Source organism: Molossus molossus, unplaced genomic scaffold (genome assembly GCF_014108415.1).
Source record: "Molossus molossus isolate mMolMol1 unplaced genomic scaffold, mMolMol1.p scaffold_m16_p_17, whole genome shotgun sequence".
NCBI classification, from domain to species: Eukaryota; Metazoa; Chordata; class Mammalia; order Chiroptera; family Molossidae; genus Molossus; species Molossus molossus.
Window position 1 is genome coordinate 31,257,719 of NW_023425352.1, and position 22,415 is coordinate 31,280,133.

The 22,415-nt window shown below is 34.5% G+C and overlaps 1 protein-coding gene across 4 annotated transcripts in view; it reads right to left on the reverse strand.

The window, feature by feature from the left end:
• Window positions 1-22,415, reverse strand: part of HECTD2 (HECT domain E3 ubiquitin protein ligase 2) — a 61,954-nt gene that overhangs the window by 14,944 nt on the left and 24,595 nt on the right. For 2 of the 4 annotated variants that reach the window (XR_004959989.1, XM_036265100.1), the window contains exons 3-13: window positions 18,038-18,176; window positions 17,267-17,369; window positions 16,772-16,861; window positions 12,940-13,004; window positions 10,726-10,771; window positions 9,590-9,699; window positions 8,023-8,171; window positions 7,309-7,432; window positions 4,867-4,963; window positions 1,654-1,761; window positions 379-511 (exon numbers count right to left, since the gene is read on the reverse strand). Coding sequence is in view for 2 of the 4 variants with exons in the window: in XM_036265100.1 (XP_036120993.1) it covers window positions 379-511; window positions 1,654-1,761; window positions 4,867-4,963; window positions 7,309-7,432; window positions 8,023-8,171; window positions 9,590-9,699; window positions 10,726-10,771; window positions 12,940-13,004; window positions 16,772-16,861; window positions 17,267-17,369; window positions 18,038-18,176 (1,164 nt within the window). In the remaining 2 variants the exon portion in view is untranslated. Of the gene's footprint in view, window positions 1-378; window positions 512-1,653; window positions 1,762-4,866; window positions 4,964-7,308; window positions 7,433-8,022; window positions 8,181-9,586; window positions 9,700-10,725; window positions 10,772-12,939; window positions 13,005-16,771; window positions 16,862-17,266; window positions 17,370-18,037; window positions 18,177-22,415 lie in introns of all 4 variants that reach the window. The other 2 variants (XR_004959990.1, XM_036265101.1) reach the window with 2 other exon arrangements.

Below are 22,415 nucleotides of genomic sequence, written 5' to 3' on the forward strand. Positions count from 1 at the left end.
CTAATTATTTAATGAAAGAGGCTTCAAATATTAGTGTAGAAGAGCAAACTATAGTTTTGTTTTTATATTTCAAATGTTCCTTATTTCAGTGAAAAATTAAATTTTCATGCAATTGGCTTATTTGAAAAAAAGTGGATGCTGCCTTGCAAATGTATACTTTCGAGTCTTTATACATTTTGTGTAGGGTGTCCAATAAAATAATGAACATTTCGATCATCAATTTGGTCAGTTTTTAAAATACAAATAACAGCCCATAAAAAATTATTTAAGATTTATGACAAAAAGATCTGTAAAACCATAGGGTAGATTAAAAATAAGAGTAACTACTTGAATCTAACAATTAGGAAGAAATACTATTCATAAAAATTACATACTCACCATAATCTGGATGAAAAATTTGGCGAATTAGAAGAAGGAACCATTCTTTAGTCAAGCCACCCATATCCAAACCAGCTTCCCCTACAAATGTAACTTTCAACTTCTTTTTCAAGTCTGCTCTTTTTCGAGTTAACTATTTGAAGAAATTATATAGTAGAGGAGAACAAATGGCAGAAAAAGGAAATTAACTTTTTTAATTCTGGGAAATGTGTCAGGTAGTCAGTATTTTACTTGCAATGTCACAAAACACACCGACCCATCCACCCACTTATCCACCTATCATCCATCTGTCCAATAAATCTGCCAGACACTGTGTGAACTAGGTATTATTATGTTTTTTTGTATAGATCAAGAAATAAAATTAGAGGGGTCAGGTACCTTGCTGCCCAAGGTTACTGACTCCCAGGTTCATATTGTCTCCAAGTTTTTAATTTAGCAGATTACAATATAAAATAATTCATTTCATTTTCTTTAGCTTGCTTTCAGTACTCAACTTTAAAGAATCACATAACCAAATCAGCTTTTAACTTATAATAGCCCCATGCAGATCTGGCTGAAGGACTGTACATGCATGAAGCTCCATAATACATGTACCTATAATCAAATAATATTTGACCCAAATACATCCTGTAGATTAGACCTCTGATTTGATTAGATGACTAATCTGAGGCTTGGCAAAGATAAAATGACTTAAAACAAACCCAACAGTAAAAAAGGTGGGTCTACAATCTAGGTTACAAAGTCATAAACATGAATTATTTAGTTCTATATAAAATCTCTTCCTGGGGAATTAATAACAAACCACTAATAAACATATAAAAATGGGCATAATGCTTAACTGTGTGAATACTGAACTGATTTTAACTAGGGTATCAAAATATAAGGAATCACACTTACTAGTGCAAAGAAATAAAAGACCGCTTACTAACATTTTATTTTATTTTTTTAAATAGGTTTATTTATTTTTTTTATCCTCACCCGAGGCCATTTTTCCATTTTTTGTTCAGATAGAGTGGGAGAGAGCGAGAGAGAAACATCGACATGAAAGGGACACTTGAAGTGGTCACCACCCGCATGACCCAACCAGGGCCGGGGACAAACTGCAACCGAGGTACTCGCCCTTAGCAGGAACCGAACCTGGATCTCTTGGGACCGCAGGCCAACACTCTAACCACTGAGCCAAACTGGCTAAGGCAGCTTACTAACATTTTAGAATTATATAATGGATTTAAAGCTTTCATCAATTATTACCATTTTGGAATAAATGATATATACCTCATCAAGAGAATCGCTAACCAGATGTGTCCTCCTTACTTTCATATTTAGAAATAACATATTCATATCAGGTCTCTGTCTTCGAGATACTTTATCCACCAGACTTTGCTAATTGAAAAAAGAGAGCAAACATTTTTACTTTTACTTAAACTGTAATTTCATTTAAAACATTTGAACACTTTAGTAAAAATCACGTATATTCTTCTCTATGCCATATCTCATATAAACAATTTTATAAACTCGGTTGTACAATTTTTGATTTATAAAAAAGTCTTATTATTTTATTTTGGAACAATGGTAACCAAAGGGGATCCAAAATGGAGGCCCCCAAATAACTCCCCTTCTATAGTAAAGTGTGTTATATTTCAGTTTCCATGTGTCTCATCTCATTAAACAGCAAGGTTTTCTGTTTAATTAAGTGGGAACATTTGAAACTAGGTATATACTTCTGATGATAAACCTGGCTTAAGTTTTTTTAGATACTGAATTACTCTTAAAGCATAATCAATCTACTTTTAGAAAGTAGTCTGTCTGTATTTATCAGAAACATTAACAGTGTTCATATCCTTTGTCCCAATAATTCTACTTCTAGACATTCTAAAGACAGAAAATATTTCATACAGTGAGATGTTCATCATAGCATTACTATAAAAGCAAAACTTTAGAAATATGCCAAATTTGCATCTCAAAGCAGATATAGCTATCAAAACTCATGGTCATAAAAACTATGTAAATAATATGGAAAAAGTTTAAGAAAGGCACAACTGAAAGAAAGTAGGGGACAAAACTGTGGATACAATACTGAACTCTGTTGCTCTTAAAAGATAATATAGATTTTAAAAAATCAAAAGAACATTTATCAAAACGTTAACAATAGTTATGTTTGCGTGATGAAAACATGAGTGATAAAAAAATCTATTCTTTGTTTTTTCAAAATATAAGCAATGAGTATGTAAAAACAACACACTTAAAAACATAAGGACTATATAGATATCCTTTATCATATAAAGTATACATATCTGCATACTTATCTAAATCTTTTTCAGACTACCTCATCTTCTTTGGTAGCAAAGAAAATGAATTATTGTACAGATTAAAGACTGTCATTTCTGACATTTTAAATACGTGCAGCAATTTGCTTTAGTAGATAAAATTTTAATATCCCAAATGTGTATTATTAATCCTACTTTCATGATTTGGTACATTACTATAATAAAACATTCTAATTCAGAGCCCTTCTTCATTTCTCCAAGATCTAATTCTAAAGGCTGTCAATAGTTTTTCTCTTCCCTGGGAAGAGACATGAAAGGGACACATGGAGTGGTCAAACTGATACCTATTTCCGGGATAGTATTCTGTCGCAGACCTATTTTCCTACCCTTCCCTACCTTCTGTTCCCAGTCTACCTCCTGGGCAGCCAACACACTGGAAATATCCAGCACACACAGTATTACTAGGATGCTAATCAAACATGACAAGGCTTAGTGGCTACTCCTCCTATCAGGAATTCATAGTTAATAAAAGTGCTTCAAATGAAAGAAATAATAATAGTAGAATTTTAGATATAGTCTGATGAGGAAGTCATTTTTAGGTTGGGGAAATCTCTCTTGCAACTTTAAGTTTATACCACATAAGTAAGGTCTTGCCCTCCTCACGTCAAAATGTTCACCAGTCATTAATTCAAAATGTGATGGCAGTTTATAAGTTTCAAATGTTGGGAAACACCCGTAAGGACTGACAGTGCCACGTGACAGGCCGGTGCCTGCTGACTGGTGTCCCTGCTCTGTGGAGACAGTCTGTGGCAGGCCACAGCTGCCACTCTCCTTTCAGTGGGGGGACAGTTCCACTAGAGAAGTTATCTGGTATCTTAAAAATGCGAGTGACAGCAGAAAACTGCTCAAAGGAACTTACATAAACTTCTAGCTCGGAATTTTTTTTTCTTATGAATATAAAAAAAAACATAGCCCAATATTTTAAAAAGTACTAAAGGCACATTAATTTGCATAAATGAAACTAATAAAAAATGTCAAAATGATGAGCTATATAGACTAATCTTTGAGCCAGTATCTACCCAAGATGAGTAATTCTGGTGCTAGATATACCCATTGAAATATACTGGGGGGGGGGGGGTGGATAGTGTGGCTATGGAACTCCCTTGGTACACATAGGCAATAAAATTTCTTCTAATATACCCATACTTGGTATAAGCTGACTTTGGAATGTCACCAGTCACTCAAATCTTTTGTCCAGCTCTGTGATAGAAAAAAAATCATCACCTCTGGGAACTGAATTACTGAAAAATAAAAGATTCTTTTTTATGCTATTTAGAAGTAATATAATCTATGCTTTAGCATTTTTTGTAGTTTTAGACAAGACATGGAAATCACTTCTTTTTACTCTATGTGTCTTTTTTCATTTTAAGAAGACTACAACCAACCTTCCCTTTAATTTGTAAAGTTCTAAGTAATCATGTCACAAATTCAGATACTCAAAATATATGGGCATTTAAATGTATAGTCTAGAGTTCTAATAACAAAAGCTCACTTAGTCTGATATCCAGAAGCTAAAGTACATAACCTGATCATGCTGTGCTGAAACACAAGCAGTAGGGAGTGGCGAGGATGGGCAGGAGAGAAACCGTCCTCTCTGTAACCTGCCTAAAGCCAGCCTGACTGCTACCCCATAGCCCCGTTTCTATGGACTTTGCTTGCACTTTGGTTTCCTAAGAATTAATAAAACATCTTCTACTTTCTTTGGACATATTTCTCAGTTTTCCAAGCTTATACTTTTTATTACATCTTCTAATTTTTGGTTGTGTCTATTTGATTTTCATAAAACCAAGAAAAAGTTTCAGTGGTTTGAGTGGCTTGCTCATAAGGACACTCCTGAACCCCTCTGTAGTTTTCACCAGAGCTAAGCTAGTTACTGAAGCTGCTGTGGTACCTACAAGATATGTCCACCAAGTGGCCAGTACTTTGGATTTATAAGCACCATTTAATCTTCCTGTTATATCTGTAACATAAGGAGAAGTTGATGAGGGGTATCTTTTTCCTATGTCAGAAACAGGTTTAAGCACTTTTTTGGGAATATAATGTGAATTTTACTTTTAACATTTCCTAATTATGCTAGAACAATTCAAAAGACATTTGATTTATTAAATTATTTACTATATTGATTATAGTCAGTATAAATATGTTTGCGTAGCTGGCTTACCCTTGCGATGCTTATCATCTGTTGTTCTGAGTCTCTCTGAATAATGATTTTTTTTGCAGCTATAGAAATAACGAATGGGTACTGACAGAAGGAAAACCTGCCCAACAAGTGAAAACAGAAAAAGCAAAATTGTATTTTTAGCAAAAGTATACTAAGAGGATCTAAGGTACCCCTTCTAACAATATAAAACATTACTTTTGAATTGTGTCTTACCATTTACAAAATGATCTTAAGTACATCATCTCTTTTAATCCCCACAGCCCTGTGAAGTGTGTGTCATTACTAGGTGTGAAGTGCCTTTATTTTCTAGAGGAAGCTACATCTAATGTTCTGAAATATGTGCTAATCATTTATATTATTTGTACAGATAATTTCAGTTTATGTATAGTCACCTGTACATCATCTCCTGTGAAAAATATGGCCAACACTAGAACCAAGGGGCAGAGTGTGGATGAAAGAAGATTAGGACAGAAAGCTCAAGTACAGAAATTAACATGAGGCTCCATTACTGTATGGATATTTCTGACGGGTGAGCTTCAGAAATGAGGACTCTCGCAATAACTCTAGTAGTGAAAAGCAGAGTAATAAATTTAAGACCAATAAAGAGAGAAAAGTATGTTGCTCTCAGTACTGTACTTAATGGTGTAGTAATATGCAATGATATGTATTTGTAAAGGTATAGCATGATCAAAGGTTATGAAAGTAACTTTTTTCTTGGGTCAGAACTCATTCTGTGTCATGTAAAAAAGCCACGAACTACACAGAAAGATGTATGACAGCATGGGCACTTCAGGAGTGGGATTCCCACGGGAAGGGGCTGTGAGGCACCCGTCAGTTTTCGCTGGAATGCATCCCAGTGCAGTCACGCAGGGCATCTGTGACCACCGGGGGCTGTGGAGGCCCTATGGGGAAATAGGAGGTTACGCTAGCGTGAACTGAAAATGAAACAGCTTTCCCCTGGACTGAAATTGTTAAAGAAAAACACCAAAAAACCAATGAGTTGTTCAGTGCTAATGTGTAATAATTTTGAATCACTAAGTGCTAACTAAAAATTAAGAAGTATAGTGAACTTACTAGGATAATTGCAATGAAGTTAGCAGGATGTACTTCAAAACAGTATATGCCAACCATTCCATAGTCATGGCACATAGAAAAATGATACTATGTGTATGACATAGTGAGATAAACACATGAAGCTGCTCATGGCCCGAGGTGACTTGGCCTAGGGCTCCAGGGCTCCCCCTAGATCCAGGCTGGTTTCTCAAGGGCTGGAGGGCTCTCAGGATCAAAACTGATTCATTCTTGGTACAATGCTATGGTACAGTGGTTAGAGGAGCTCTGTATTACAAGCTGTCAGTGAAATACACACAATAACTCTTGGAGTTTTGTGCTTTTGTCTAAAACATTGCAATTATATTAAAGTGGAAGAAAAAAGCATCTTTGTAAAATAAACTTTCCCAAGAAAATATCCATCAGATTGAGTGAGGTCCCAAGAAATGGAATTCTTATTAGTTCCGAGTGTTCATTAGGCGATTTTATGTTTTAGGCCAATTCTGGTAGAAAGGGTCCTTGGAACCTTAAACTCATTTATGAGCTAATCTGGGGCTTGAGGTTACTGACACCCATCCCATATCTCTTAGTTTCCATGAACTCTCCAGGATATCTCATGGTCTGGGAATAATTATGTTTGGGATCATCTTGCTAGTTTAATCCATACATTAAGTGTGGATATAAGGTGCAGCATATTAAAGAATTGGGTCAGATGTTTTGAAAATCTTTCATACTATTATAGTCATTTGTGGTAAAGACCTTTCTCTAACATCCACTTTGTAAAAAATACAGCATGTAAAGGCCAACCATTTTTTCTACAGAATAAGGGAGAAAAGGAGTGAATGTATGTGTATGTGAATGTATGTGATCACTGTGTTAAATCAGGCACTGCAAACTGTGGCCCGTGGGACAAATATGGCCTACACCTGTGTTTGTAAATAAAGTTTTGTGGGACACAGACACACCCATTCATTTACATATTGTCTAAAGCTGTTTTTATGCTACAGTAGGCCAGGGGTTATATAGCCCAAAGAACCAAATATATTTACCATCTAGTATGTTACAGAAAAAATTTGTTAATCCCTGTCCTCCATAGCAACATATAAAATATGAAGCTATAAGAAACTACGTATTAATATAGTAACTTTCCCTTCTTCAAAAGATGTTATTAATCAAACCAAAACCAAATTAACACGTATATGAATTCAAAATGTAATAGAAAAAGTAAATACTTTAACAAATACAATATTTCAAGGCTGAATATTTAAACTATATAAATTTATATGTAAAGGTATGGGTATATTTAAATTTATTTGAACAAACTTAAAACACAGTCATTATTTTGAATGGTATTTCATTTAGGTGAGTAACCAAAGGAGCTTCTGATTGTACCTGTGAGAGTTTCCAAAGCTTTGCCAGGTGTGGTACTCTTCCATGAGATCAATGTGATCCAGTGTAGAATTATAGAAATCAGTGTAAGGAATAAGGGGAGGGTGAACCAAACTGTTTGCAGTATCTGTAAAGATAAATTCTAACATAATGATCTTTTCCAACACACACATGATTCACTCTAAAAATAAATAATAACATTTTATGTCTACCAGGCTGCCTTTGTCTACCCTTATTTTAAGCAACTATAGCTTCCAGTGGCAAAGGTAGTTTTATAATTGTGGTCAAAATGGAACCAACAATTTCTTGTTTTTCAAAAGAACTTGTGGTTTTTCAGAAGAACTTGTGGTGGAGATTATAAGAGTATTATAAGGGGAGAGAGCAGATGGCCACCTACTAATTCTATTCCCTCATAAGTGTGTTCTCTCCTCGGGATCCTCAGGAATTCATGGAAGTTCTTGTGTTCTTAGGAATCACTCCTTAGCAGGTTATATGCATTTAATAGCCATAACACAGAATACCGCCTAATAAAAAACAAACTTTTCCATGCTTATTAATTAACCGCGAATTCCATTATCAAAACAGAAAGTAAACTACAATTCTTCACCTCAAAGAAATGGTTTAAAATTTAAGAATGCCTCTAATTCTTTGTGATCCTTATGGAAATGTCTCTAATATTTAACAGAAGAAAAGTAAAGATGATAGAATAAAACCTACTAAGTAAAGCCAACACTTTAGATGCTGATGGGATCCACCAGGAACATTTTGTTAGAGGTGGAAATTCTTCAGGCTTTGCAGGAAACAGCCGTAAAGAAATAAACTGCAGCAATCTCTCTACCAATTGTTTGAACCTCTTCTGGGATAATCTGGTAAAGAGTTTGAAATAATTCCAATAAAAATTCACATTGTCTATTTTGGCAATATATTTGATAGACAGTAAAGTGCATTATGCATAAAGTTTTTCAATATTCCCCCAAATTCTATTTCTTAAATTGCCAAATATTTGAAAAGATGGAAAATCTTACCTGAAATATTGTTTCTTAATTAAATGAGAAACAAACATTAAAATTACGATATAGTATTAACATTTCATTTTCAAGGTTTTCAACATTCAGTCAGTCCTATTTGCAAACTCTGCATGTGCAAATTCGCCTCCATGGTAAAATTAACTGTAACCCCCAAATCAACAATATGGCACTTTTGTGGTCATTTGTGGATGTGCAAACAGTGGCAAAAAATTTTAGTTGCCCAAAGTGTACATTCCCAGGTGAAGTAGAAAGCGAGCTACGCTCTGCCTTCTCGTTTTAGCTCCCATACTGTAAATAAATGGCCTTTATGCAGTCTATGGAGTGTCATGTTTTTCACATTTTTGTGCTTTGTTAGTGATTTTGCTATTTTAAAGTGGCCCCCAAAAGTAGTGCTAAAGTTTTGTCTAGTCTTCCTACGTACAAGAAGGATGTCATATGTAGGAAGAATATACTGTGTTAAAGTTTGTTAAGACATGCTGCTGGCTGTAAATTCAATGTTAACAAGACAACAATGTATATTAAACAAGATATCTTTAAATAGAAATACAAATAAAGTAAGGTTATGTATTAGTCAGTTGATGAAAATGTTGACCTAAACTGATAGGAGCCTAACTCTGGATTTGCTTTAGGAGCAAAGTTTAGCATTCACTAATTCACTGTTTGCAGTAATCTTATAGAACATACTATTGTGACTCATGAGAATCGAATGTATTTTAAAATTAATTTAGAAAATATCTTGCCTCTTTAACTTTTATCAATCATGGAGAAAAGTAATTGTTACTATGAGTTCTATGAAAAAAGTATGGTACCTTTATAAACTGATATCGATGATTTAACCTATATTTTACAATGACATTCTGGAGGAGGAAAAAAGGTACCATATACCATATCAAATAATGGTGAAATTTATATTGATATACAGACAGAGAAAAAAAGACATAACTTAAAATAGTAATGTCTGAGCACATCCAGGCACCATTGTTGAGATGAAAAACCAGGAATGTGGCATGTAAAAGCAAAAGCAGTGGACAGAAATCTCAACAATGGCTTGCTCAAGCAAAATGGCTGCTTACATTAGAAACAGATTTTTAATTATCCTCTATATAGTACTAAAGTATATGTTTATAATTGCCTTTTGAGGTACTGTGCAGTATAAGTATCATTTCTAAAGATCTGAAAACATTTAATACATTTAACTAATATCAAACTTACAACTGTAAGATTATAAAAGTTCTTAATATCATAAAATGATTTACTTTTTAAACCAGTGAACTAAGAAATGATGGTCAGCTTCCACTAAGGTAGCTATCTGTCGTAGCAAGTGAGCATAGATGACGTATGTAGATGTGTTATTAAATTGAGGATTCTGAAAAAGATATTAAAGATAATTGTGTTAAAATTTTGTTAACGTAAAAAGAAAGACACTAAGCTTAATGAGCTAAATGGTAAATTCAGGAAACTAAATTTGAGGTTATGAAACACTAGGTGAAACCCTTTAAAACAATAATCTATTTGTTTAATTAATTAATTAACAGAGACTTGGATTTCCGCTGTGGTCCAGTGGAAAAGGCATAGGCTTTGGAACTGAGACCAGTCTGGGTCTGAGCGAGAGCTTATTGCTAAGATACAGTACTTAAAAACTTGAGTTTCATGTTGTTTTCTAGCATTTACTATCTCTACACATATATTTCTTTCATTTCCCCCAGTGTTGCCTTTCTCCTCCTTCCTATTCTCTCTCCTTACCTCTCTCAACTACCTCTTGTCTATTTCCCCCACTTTTCTTTCGTCTTCTCTCCCCCTTCCTCTATCCTTACCCTGCATATGTCCTTTTACTGGACACAATATTGAACTAAACACTGTATCTTATTTAGTATATATTTTTTCTTCCTTTTAAATGAGAATTATATTTGTGAGCACCTTTTGTAAATTGTAAAGAATGACACAAATGTAGTATGCTAACTATGTTAATAATATAATTCTTTAAAAAATATAATAAAAACTAAAAATTGCTTTTCATTTGTCTGGACCTTAGCTTATTTTTTCTAACTATGAATCTGTAGCTCTCAAGAAGAAAAAGTTCATCTTTACTTTTGAAAATATAAACAACCGCTTTGATTTTTCTATTCATATTCTAACAAGTATTTATTGAAAATAAATACAAAAGTTGGAAACCTACTATTTAGAAAATTAAAGAAAGTTTTAATTTTAATCCCAGAGTAATTTAGCTTCCCGCTGTTTACTTGTTATAGCTTTAATTCTCTGGTTACAAGTAACTATAATAAAAAAATGATCAATAATATTGCTCAAAAGAATACTTAATATTTGATATCATTTCACTTATACATGCATAGATTGACATCTGAATTAGACAACTAAATTCTTGCTTTCTTACCTGTAAAAGTATAAAATATGCTCTGAGATCATCTTTTGTTCGTGGACTGAAAAGGAAGCATAATTGATTAGCGATTATAGCATATAATAAACATGATCAATAAATGTTTCTGTGAGAACTGAATTATGAAAGCCAAAAACTAGACTTAAGTTAATATGTATTAGTATGAGACAGTAACACATCCCTCGTATGCTGACAATACAGTTCCTTTGTGCCTACTTTAGGCTGGTTCTGAAGATACCTAAAAACTGAGTTAACTAGGCTATTACATTTTATGAGGTAAATACCATGACAAACTCTAGAAACAGCTGGGTCTGAAAAATAATTAACAATTTTAGAATACTTATGTTTTTGTTTTAATAAAAAACAACTGAGATCTCGGAAATATTTATACAATGAAAAAAGAAACATGCTTATGTGTATAGGTCTGTTACTGAAGTGATAGATGTAGAAATGCCTGCAAATCAAATCACACTTTGAATACATCTAGTATATTCCTAGTTAAAAGAATCATATTTTGAATATCTCTGGAAAGTAATTAAATTTTAATTTTTTCCATGTTAATCTGGATTTTCACATCATCAAATTTGGCCACGTTTTTGTTATTCTCAAAGCTGATGAGTGTTACTCGCTCTCTCAAGATCTATTAAATACTCTCACAAATGCCTGGAAGTAACTTCTTGGATTACAAATGGTTCACCTATATGATAACCAGACGCAATTCACGATCCTTGTTTGATCCTGGGTTGAAAAATAAAACCCAAATATTAAAGAACAACTTTGAGCCAGCTGGGGGAATTTAAATGTGAACTGCATTTTAGAGAGTATTATTAAATGAATATTAAATATGTTTGGTGTGAAATGGTATTATGGTCAGAGACAGAAATGTGATTAGAAAATACATGCTGAAATAATTCGGGGTGAAATGTCATGATGCCTTCTATTTACTAAAAAATAAATTACACGCACGCAGAGGGAGAGAAAGCAAATGTGGCAAAAAGTTAACAACTGGTGATAGTGAATGAGTTTTCATTATCTTTAACTTTTCTGTAGTTTGACATTTTTCACAATTAAAAGTTGGGGAAAGAATGGTTCACCTCCAAGGATCTCCTTGAATTCCCTTTAAGAAAATAAAAGATCAAATAATAATTTACTTTTCTGTTCTAGTTATAAAATAAATATGAAAATATAAATTATTGTCCCAAATGTACTAGATGACCTTTATAAAATATAAAGCTACATAATCTGAAATAGAAATATGTATTACATATGTATTAAAATATGTATTACGTGTTAAAATATAAATATGTATGTACTTTTATATATGAAAATTTTTAATTAGTAATATTTCTTTGTGAAATAATTACCTGAACTAAATAATGATTTAAATTATTTAGGTTTAAACCAAATCTAAACTATTTCTGTCTATAATATTCTATATAATTTTCAGACTGATTTCACAATGGGACTAATGCTTTCTTTTAGAAATTATATCTGAAAATATTTTAAAACGCTCAAGGCAATTCATACACATTAAAATTCCTGGTGATAAGAGAGTCCTACTGTTTTCCATTTTATAGCTGCACCATTACAATTTCCAATTTTCTGTCCTATGCACTAGTATTTCAGTACATTATACAATTCTGGATATAGAAATTGTGGTTAAATAATATCAATTTAAATAATATGTACTTTTAGAAGTATATTTTTGTGTTCTGCATATTCACAGTTCAAAACATTATCAATAGCACTGCCTATCATTCCTTAAATGATGATTCGATATTTAGTTCCAAGGAAAAATATTTCAGTAGCTAAACTTGTATTTCCTTATACTAGAAATAAGAAAATTTTGTTCTGGCTTCCAGGAAGTCCAAGGTGAAATGTAATGCCCATGTTATTTCGTCCTAGGTTACATGTAACTACCCAACCCATATCTGGATAGCACATGTGTCTGTACACAACAGATTTTATATACAATTTTAAAGGATTCAGAGAGCTTCTGAGATTTAACTTGAGATTTGTGACTACTAAGAAGTCACAAATCTCAAGTTAAAAAACTTTATTATAAATAGTTTATAACTTTTTTCTCATCTATGTTTTTATTACAGTAACTAAAACTATCTTGGAGTAAAATACATACATGTATAATATAAGATGTATGAGATGTGTAAATTAACCATCTATAATGCCTAGCTAAATATTAGTTACAATTACCCTTTCCATTCTCGTAACAGGCTGTTAATGATTCCCTTTAATACTGTCTTCTGAATGTCTTGAGGCTGTAGGCAAAAGAAAATAATAAGATAATCAGGATTAGCTACTTAGGTAACTTAAGATTGTTTATCCATTTACCTATTGAAGGATAGCTGGGTGGCTTCCAAATTTTGGCAGTTTGGAATAACGCTGCTATAAAATTTGTGTGCAAGTTTTTGGGTGGACGTACATTTTCAAATCATTTGGGTAGACAACTAGGGCATGACTGCTGGATCACTTTGTAAACCTATGTTTAGCTGTGCAAGAAAATGAAAATACAACTTATTGAAATTTGTGGGATACAGCAAAAGCAGTGAATGAATATATTAGAAAAAGATCTAAAATCAATAATTTAAGTTTTCAACCTCAGGAAATTAAAACAAAACAGGAAATCAAATCCAAAGTAAGCAGAAGAAAATAACAATAAAGGTTAGAAGAGAAATCAATAGAATTGAAAACAGGGAAGTAATAGAGAAAAAAAATCAATGAAACCAAATGCTAGTTTTTGGAAAAGATTAATGAAGTTGATATATCTCTAGCCAGGCTAACCAAGAAAGGAAGATAAAAGACAATAATTACTAATATCAGCCCTGGCCGGTTTGGCTCAGCGGTTAGAGCGTCGGCCTGCAGTCCTGAGAGACCCCGGTTCAGTTCCCGCTAAGGGCATGTACCTCGGTTGCAGTTTGTCCCCGGCCCTGGTCGGTCGTGTGGGTGGCAGCCACTCAATGTGTCCCTTTCACATCGATGTTTCTCTCTCTCTCTCTCTCTGTTCCTCTCTCTCCCTCCCACTCTATCTGAACAAAAAAAAAAAATGGAAAAATGTCCTCGGGTGAGGATTAAAAAAAAAACAAAAAAACAATAATTACTAATATCAGAAATGAAAGAGGGACCATCACTACTGATCCCTGGACATTAAAAGGATATTAAAGAACTATTACGAACAACTCTATGCCCACAACTTAAAAACTTATTTTTTTTTTTATTTTTTTATTTTTTATCCTCACCCGAGGATATTTTTCCATTTTTTGTACAGATAGAGTGGGAGGGAGAGAGAGGAAGGGAGAGAGAGAGAAACATTGACATGAAGGGACACATCGAGTGGCTGCCACCCGCACGACCAACCAAGGCCGGGGACAAACTGCAACCGAAGTACGTGCCCTTAGCGGGAACCGAACCCAGGTCTCTCCGGACCGCAGGCCGACGCTCTAACCGCTGAGCCAAACCAACCAGGGCACAACTTAAAAACTTAGATAAAATAGACCATCTTTGGGAGATACAATCTCTCAAAACTCACACAGGGGGAAATAGATAAACTGAATAGACTTATATCTATTTAAGAAACCGAGCCAAGCCCTGGCCGGTTTGGCTCAGCGGTTGGAGAGTCGGCCTGCGGTACAGAGAGACCCGGGTTCGGTTCCCGCTAAGAGCACGTACCTCAGTTGCAGTTTGTCCCTGGCCCTGGTTGGTCGTGCGGGTGGCAGCCACTCGATGTGTCCCTTCACATCGATGTTTCTCTCTCTCTCTCTTCCTCTCTCTCCCTCCCGCTCTATCTGAAAATGGAAAAATGTCCTCGGTTGAGGATTAAAAAAAAAAAGAAAAAAGAAACTGAGCCAATAATTAATAACCTTCCAAAACAGAAAATACAAGGCCCAGAAGATTTTACTGGTGAGTTCTACTGAAAATTAAAAAAAGGAAAGACACCAGTACTTCACAATTTCTTCTTAAAAACAAAACAACAAAAAAAAACAGAGGAAGAGAGTATTTCTTAACTCATTCTATGAGGTCAGCATTATCCTAATACCAACCCAAAGATATTACAAGAAAAACATTAAAGATCACTATTTCTTCTGAACACAGATGTAAAAATCCTCAACAAAGTATTAGCAAATCAAATCCAACAATGTATAAAAACAATTATATACCACGACCAAGTGGGATTTATTCCAGGTATGCAAGGCTGGCTCAACATCTGAAAATCAAATAATGTAACTCATTACATCAACAGGACGAAGAAGAAAAACCATGTGATCTTATCAATAGATGTGGAAGCGTTTGACAAAATCGAACACCCAATTCATGATAAAGAAAGAAAAAAACTCAGCAAACTAGGCATTTCCTCCTTTTGGTAAAGAACATCTAGAGAAAACCTACAGTCAACATCATTTTAAGTGAAAAACTGGATGGGTTCATCTTTGTACTGTCCTATCTCAGTCCTGGAATTAGCCACTTCTCCAGGGAGCTCCGATTCCTTTTTGTGACGAATGGTTTTTGGAAACCACGCATGCTGAAGTGCTCGCTGCTACTGGGTGGTGCTGCTTCCAAGCCCTGTCAGTGAACAGCATTAGGAAATAAACCACACACGTGTCCATATCCATCTACTAAAATCCCTGAGTTCATTATGATGCTTTAATACCAAAAACTAAGAAAAACTGAGGATTTGTTTACAGATTAAAAAACAAACAAACAAACAAAAAACCTTTAGACTGAAGATATATACAGTATTGTATATAAAAGTTACATGACTTTTTTTTTTTAAAGGTATGGTTATAGTATTATTTTGAAGTATAGCTAGGTTTTTATTTTTCTGTTTGAATTACATTTTAGAGGGTTTTCCTCTCATGTTGTAGTTTTTTAACAATTTAGTGCCTGAAAACATCAATATCACTCCAAGTCAGAGAAGTGTCCTAGGAGTGGAACTTCTGCCTCACAACGCACGATGTGTATGCTCAGTGGTAGCAATAATGCCAGTTTTCCAAAGTGGTTGTACTAATTTAGACTTCCCAATCAGGCAAGAAAAGTTCTAAGTGCTCCCCAATATTGCCTATTTTTGGTAAGGTTCTTAACATTTTTTTACTAATTTTGAATGGATGTGTAATGTTACCTTCATTTCTCTAATGACAAATGTTATTAAGTACCCTTTTATATATTTAATAGTGAAGTACTGAGATTAGAAACAAGCAAAAATGTCTATTACTTACTTTATTTAAAATTGTACAATAAGGCAAATATAACCATACATATAAGGATTGGAAAGAGAAAAAATTCTCATTTTTCACAACAACATTATTGTCTATATAGAAAATCCAAATAAATCTGATGTACTGTTAGAATTAATGAATGCATTTAGCAAGGTAAATATAGGTAAGTATATGAAAGTATTTCCGTATACTAGTAACAATCAGAAAATGAAATTACAATAGCATCAAAAAAAAAAAAAATCAAGTACCTAGAAATAAATGCAACAAGATATGTCAGACCTTTACTCAGAAAACTACAAAGCATTACCAAGAGAAATTAAAGAAGATTTAAGTAACGGGAGGGATATACCATGCACATGAATCAGGAGCGTCAACATATCCTATCAGAACTTATCAGAAACACAAATTCTTGGGCTCTCTCTGGGACATTCTGAATCTAAAACTCTATTTTGAGAAGCTCCTGTGATTCCAATACATGCTAAAGTTTGAGAACCACTCATCTACAGATTCAGTGCAATGCCAATACAATCAAATAACTTACTTCCTTTTGCTTGAGTAAATGAAGCATAATTTTACTTTAGCAAGCCTCCCCAAATAAGGACTGGACATGAATGTATGTCTGCTTAATTCTCATTTAGTTATAAAAATAAAAACAATTAACTTTCTGAGAATTCCAACTAAATTTACTATAAAGTTACATTGGAGCGATTTTTACAGTATTTCTTTAAGTGATTTTTGTAATATTTGTATAGCTGCTTTTGAAATACAGAAAGACAAAGAATTATACTTTGCATGTATTCATAAACAATACTTACAGTATTAAGTAAGGCATCATATACAGTATTCACAAATTTAGCATTAATCCCAGAGTCTTCAATGGTATTAAATGAGGTGGTGGTATCTTTCTGCAAATTCAATTAAAGAATTAAGTGTATATAACATTTTAAGGACTATTATTAGTCATATCTGAACCATAACTCTTCCTTCATAATTTATAATATTTCTAGTATGATGATAACAAATAACTTTTAGGGCAAAATTCCTAAAACTAAAAATGATAAGAATAATTTTAATAACATTCTTTCTTAAAACTGAAAGAATGGAGTCAAATATTAACATTTAATACAAATAAAATTGATCTTTAAGATATCACTTAAGTAATATTTATTTGTGATACAAGTAATTTCAGAAATCTATATACATATATGTTTTTAAACAGTTGCTTAAGTCAATATTGGGTAGAAAAAGTGGTAAATTTATCATCTTTTTTTGAAAATGAAAAATAAAAAATGTGTTTTATGTATTATTACCTTAAATGCAGCATTTAGTTCTGGGAAAGAATCAAATGTTGTTAGATAAAAATCATGTACTGCTTTCCAATCTCCTGATGACTTAGCTTTTTCTACATCTTCCCTAAAATGAAAACATATACTAACCGTAATAGAAAGAAATATTATTCAGATAAAATAGCATTACTTCTTTACAAATAAATGTCACCAAACATGCAATTTGAAATACTGAAGCTGAATACAGAAACATGCTCCAGTTAATGTAAATATGGTTTATGAATGCATAATTCTTAATTAGATTCAACTATTAATAATCCAGCTTTAACTTTCCCATTTACTTGTTTTAAAAGTTCATTCTGGGCATGCTCCTTATAATTAACACTTTAAGGCAAACTTCTTCAGAGATTTTGTCTACATTCTGTCTCTACTTTTTCATTATGCTTTAGTAGTTCAAATATTTGGCAGGATTCCTTTTTAGTAGTGACATAGCTTTTATAGTTCGTGTGTCACATCGTAGATAAAAACCTTAGTTTTTAAAAAGGAAACATGCTAATATTTTATCATCACCTTTATCTACTGCTTTGCCTATTTTGACTCTTATTCTCTTATGTAGTGTTTCTCTTGCTGCAACATTAATCTACCCTTTACCGGTTATTTATACGTTTGTTTTTATCTTGGCTAATATCATAATGATTCACAAGTTCAATTTCTCACACAAAAAATATTAAATCATATAAAGTACTGACATGCAGATGACTATCTGGCTACATATAATAATGAGCTGCAACTTACTGAAAGTCTTTCATGGTTTTGGGCTGGATAGGAAGGGCGGGTTCTGGAGGAACTGGGGCCTTCATTTCGGATGGTAATGCGTCTGTAGAGATTCGCTGTTTTTGTCTAACATCAAGGCAAACTGGTGGTAGGTCTCTCACTGTGAAATATAAAAAAGCATTCAATGTAATTGATCATAAAAATTTTCCAAATTAAAAGAAAATGCCAGGCTAACTAACAACATGAACAGAAAACAAATGAATTATTTTGTATTGCATTCACTTTGGGGTCATATGACAGAAAAACCTACCATAGTAAAAAGCACTTACAGGAGGGTCTGTTCTCCCCACCCCAACTTCTTTACCCACCAACAGGTATTAGGCTGTATCTTACATTAAAAGTTATCTATAGATGTAAAATAGAGTTTCTTTCTCCTGCTCTTTTCCCAAAAGTTGTCTTTCAGGGAATATTTAAGTGACAATGAATGTTTTAAATGTTTATTAGCTCTTTGAATATGCCCAAATAATTTCTTTTATAATTTTATTTATTTATTTTTGTTACAGATGTTTCTCCTTTTTCCCCCATTGACACCCTCCCCCCTTCCCTTCCCACCCTGTCCCCAGCTTTGTTGTCCATGTCCATTGGTCATGCATACATGCATATAAATTCTGTGGTTTATCTCCTACCCACTTCTGGGGATTGTCAGTCTGTACCCTACATCCATGTCTCTGGTACTACCCTGTTCTTCAGACTATGTTCATTATATTCCATAAATAAGTGAGATCATATGATACTTGTCTTTCTCTGTTTGGCTTGTTTTGCTTAGGATAATACTTTCCAGGTCCCTCCACGTCGTCTCAAAGATAAGAGCTCCTTCTTTCTTATAGCTGCATAGTACTCCATTGTGTATATGTACCACAGCTTTTTAAAAAATCCTCACCTGAGGACATTTATCCATTTTTTGTTCAGTTAGAGTGGGAGAGAGAGAGAGAGAAACATCGACGTGAAAGGGATACATCGAGTGGCTGCTACCCGCACAACCCAACCAGGGCCGGTGACAAATTGCAACCAAGGTATGTGCCCTTAGCGGGAACCAAAACCGGGTCTCTCTGGACCGCAGGCCAACGCTCTAACTGCTGAGCCAAACTGGCCAGGGCGTACCACAGCTTTTTTATCCATTCATCTACTGATTGACATTTGGGCTATTTCCAGATCTTAGCTATTGTAAATAATGGTGCTATGAACATGGGGGTACATATATTCTTTCTGATTGGTGTTTCAGGCTTCTTAGGGTATATTCCTATATGCCCAAATAATTTATTTGCATTCTCAGCAATTCTTTTTTTTTTTTTTTTTATTTTTTTTTTTTTATCCTCACCCAAGGACATTTTTCTATTTTTTATTCAGATAGAGTGGGAGGGAGAGAGAGAGAGAGAGAGAGAAACATCGATGCGAAGGGACACATCGAGTGGCTGCCACCTGCACGACCAACCAGGGCCGGGGACAAACTGCAACCGAGGTACATGCCCTTAGCGGGAACCGAACCCGGGTCTCTCCGGACCGCAGGCCGACGCTCCAACCGCTGAGCCAAACCGGCCAGGGCTCTCAGCAATTCTTTATATTGGAGTTTTAGCATTTTCTTAACAATTTGCATGAAATTTTTATGTATTTTCATTTTTTCTGTTTGCAAATATTTGCAGTTCATTGTTTGTCTTTTTGTTGTACTTCATAACCTTTTAATTATGAAATAAAATTAATATACAGAAATCTTATAAAACAAATGTATGGCTTAATGAACTACAGTGGAACCTCAGTTCTTGAACTTAATTTGTACCGGAAGGCTGTTTCAGAAGTAATTTGTTCAAAAATCGAATCATTTTTTTCCCATTAGAAATAATGCAAATTGAATTAATCCATTCCAGGCCTCCAAATGATTCCATTTTAACCTTTCCCAGTTGCCTGTGATCGTTGTTTCTTGAGCACTTTCACACCCTTAGCAACATCAGCACTCTCGATGGCCTCTTTATGTTTTAAAATCATGCTAATCGTTGATTTTGCCATATCATACTCAGCAGCCAGATCAGACATGCGAACACCTGTATCTTACTTTGCAATTATTTCTTTTTAAATCTCTATCGTTGTTCTCACAACTATCCTTTTCACTTTGCTGCTATCACTAACTTTCTTAGGACCCATGGTGACTTACTGTATGTATTTACTAATAATAAGCAGCAATAAAAGCAAAAAAAAAAGAAACCCCACAAAAATATTCACAGCACAATTTCCTGAGATGTTAACAATGTGAGGTTGGGTAGTAAACCTCCTACTTTTGCATTCTTTCCTTTGTCACTCGAGAGATGCGTGACTAATCATACAGGATCAGCATAAAGGGTTTCAGGTGGAGAACCAGTTTTGTTCGACAATGGAGACATTCTCCGCCCCCTCTTGTGAACAACTTGGTTGAGACATTTGAGACATTCGAGAACCAAGGTTTTTACAATTCTATGTTCTTTCAATTGTCACATTTTCTTAATGAATTTTAGTTCATCTTGAAATGGGGTTTTTGTGGACGTGTTTTTGATGTGCTCTCATTGTTCGAGTGGCTGTTATTGTTTCTTATTCTCTTTTTTAGTACAACAAAATTTTGTAGTTAAAAATTATAGAATTTGCCCTGGCCGGTGTGGTTCAGTTGGTTGGGTGTTGTCCCATGCACCAGGAAGTTGCTGGTTCGATTCCTGCTCAAGGGCACATGCCCAGTTCGTGGGCTCAACTCCTGGTAGAGGGTGTGCAGAAGCCAGGATCAATGTTGCGCTCTCACATAGATGTTTCTCTCTCCCTCTCCTTTCCTCTCTAAAAATAAACTATTCTTTTCAAAAATTATAGAATTTGAATTTGCTTCTTTTCTGTTGCCAGTATTATTTGAAATAAGTTTTGCCAAACTTTTTTTTTTTATCCTCACCCGAGGACATTTTTCCATTTTTTGTTCAGATAGAGTGGGAGGGAGGGAGAGGAAGAAAGAGGGAGAGAGAAACATCGACGTGAAAGGGACACATCGAGTGGCTGCCACCCACACGACCAACCAAGGCCGGGGACAAACTGCAACCGAGGTACGCGCCCTTAGCGGGAACCGAACCTGGGTCTCTTGGACTGCAGGCTGACGCTCTAACCGCTGAGCCAAACCAGCCAGGGCAACTTTTGTTGTTTTTATGTGAAACTCAAATATATGATAGCTTGCTTTCTGGGATTTTCAGGCCTTTTCCCTCCTCCACTTCTAATTCAGGTATCCCCATTCCTTAATCTCTACTGTTCCAGTGCTGCTCAAATTAATCATATTTAATCTCAGTATAGGGCCCTGGCCTGGAAGGGGGCTCAAGTCAGTCAGTTTTGAGAATTCACAGGGATTACATGCTCCCTGCAGATTTGGCAGAACCCCTCCCAGTTTCAGCCTTTGTCCTCAGGCTGGCCTCCTGAGCTCGCCAGTGAATACCTGTTGATTATTTTGTAGCTCTCCTGTTCTCAGGTCCATAATACAGTCCAGATGCTTCCTTCTCCTAACACCTGCCTGGAAGCTAACACCTTGGAGATCTTATGGTTTTGGTGATTTGCCCTGCTTATCCTTTTAGACCATTAATATGTAAGTATTGCCATGTTAGGGCTTAAGTCTGTCATTTTATTTTTTTCTTTTCTCTTAATCTTCCTGCCTTCCTGTGGGTTACTTGGACACTTTTTAGAATTCCATCTTGATTTATCTCCAGTTGTTTCTGAAAAGCTGCTCCAGATATTACATTATATACACATAAATGATCATAGTCTACTAGTGCCATCGTTACACTAGTTGAAATCATACCTTTTACATACCTCCTTTATAGTGTTATAATGTTTGTTTCCAGGGTTAGCTAAAACTTAGAAAACATGAAAGGAAAAGGAAAGTCTATTGATTTTACCTATTTTTTTTGCTTATCTTATTATTATTCATGTTTCAAGGTTCTTACTTTTATTGTTTCCTTTTTGTTTAGAGAATCTCTTAATGCGTTGTTTTAGGATAGGTCTGCTGGCAACAAATTCTTCGTTTTCTTTATCTGAGAATGTCTTGACTTCCCCTTCATGCCTGAAAATTATTTTCACCAGGTATAGGATTCTTCTGGGTTGGCAGCTCTTTCAGCCACCTCCTTCTGGCTTCCATGGTTACTGATGAGAAATCTGCTGTTATCTGAATGTTTTCCCCCTATGTAGGTAAGGTGTCATGTTTCTCTGGCTGCTTTTCAACATTTTTTTTTTTTTTTGTCTTTAGTTTTCAGAAATTTAATTATATGTCCCAATGTGGATTTCTTTGGGTTTATCCTGTGCAGGGTTTGCTCAGCTCCTTGAACCTATAGGTTTACGTCTCTTGGACAGATGT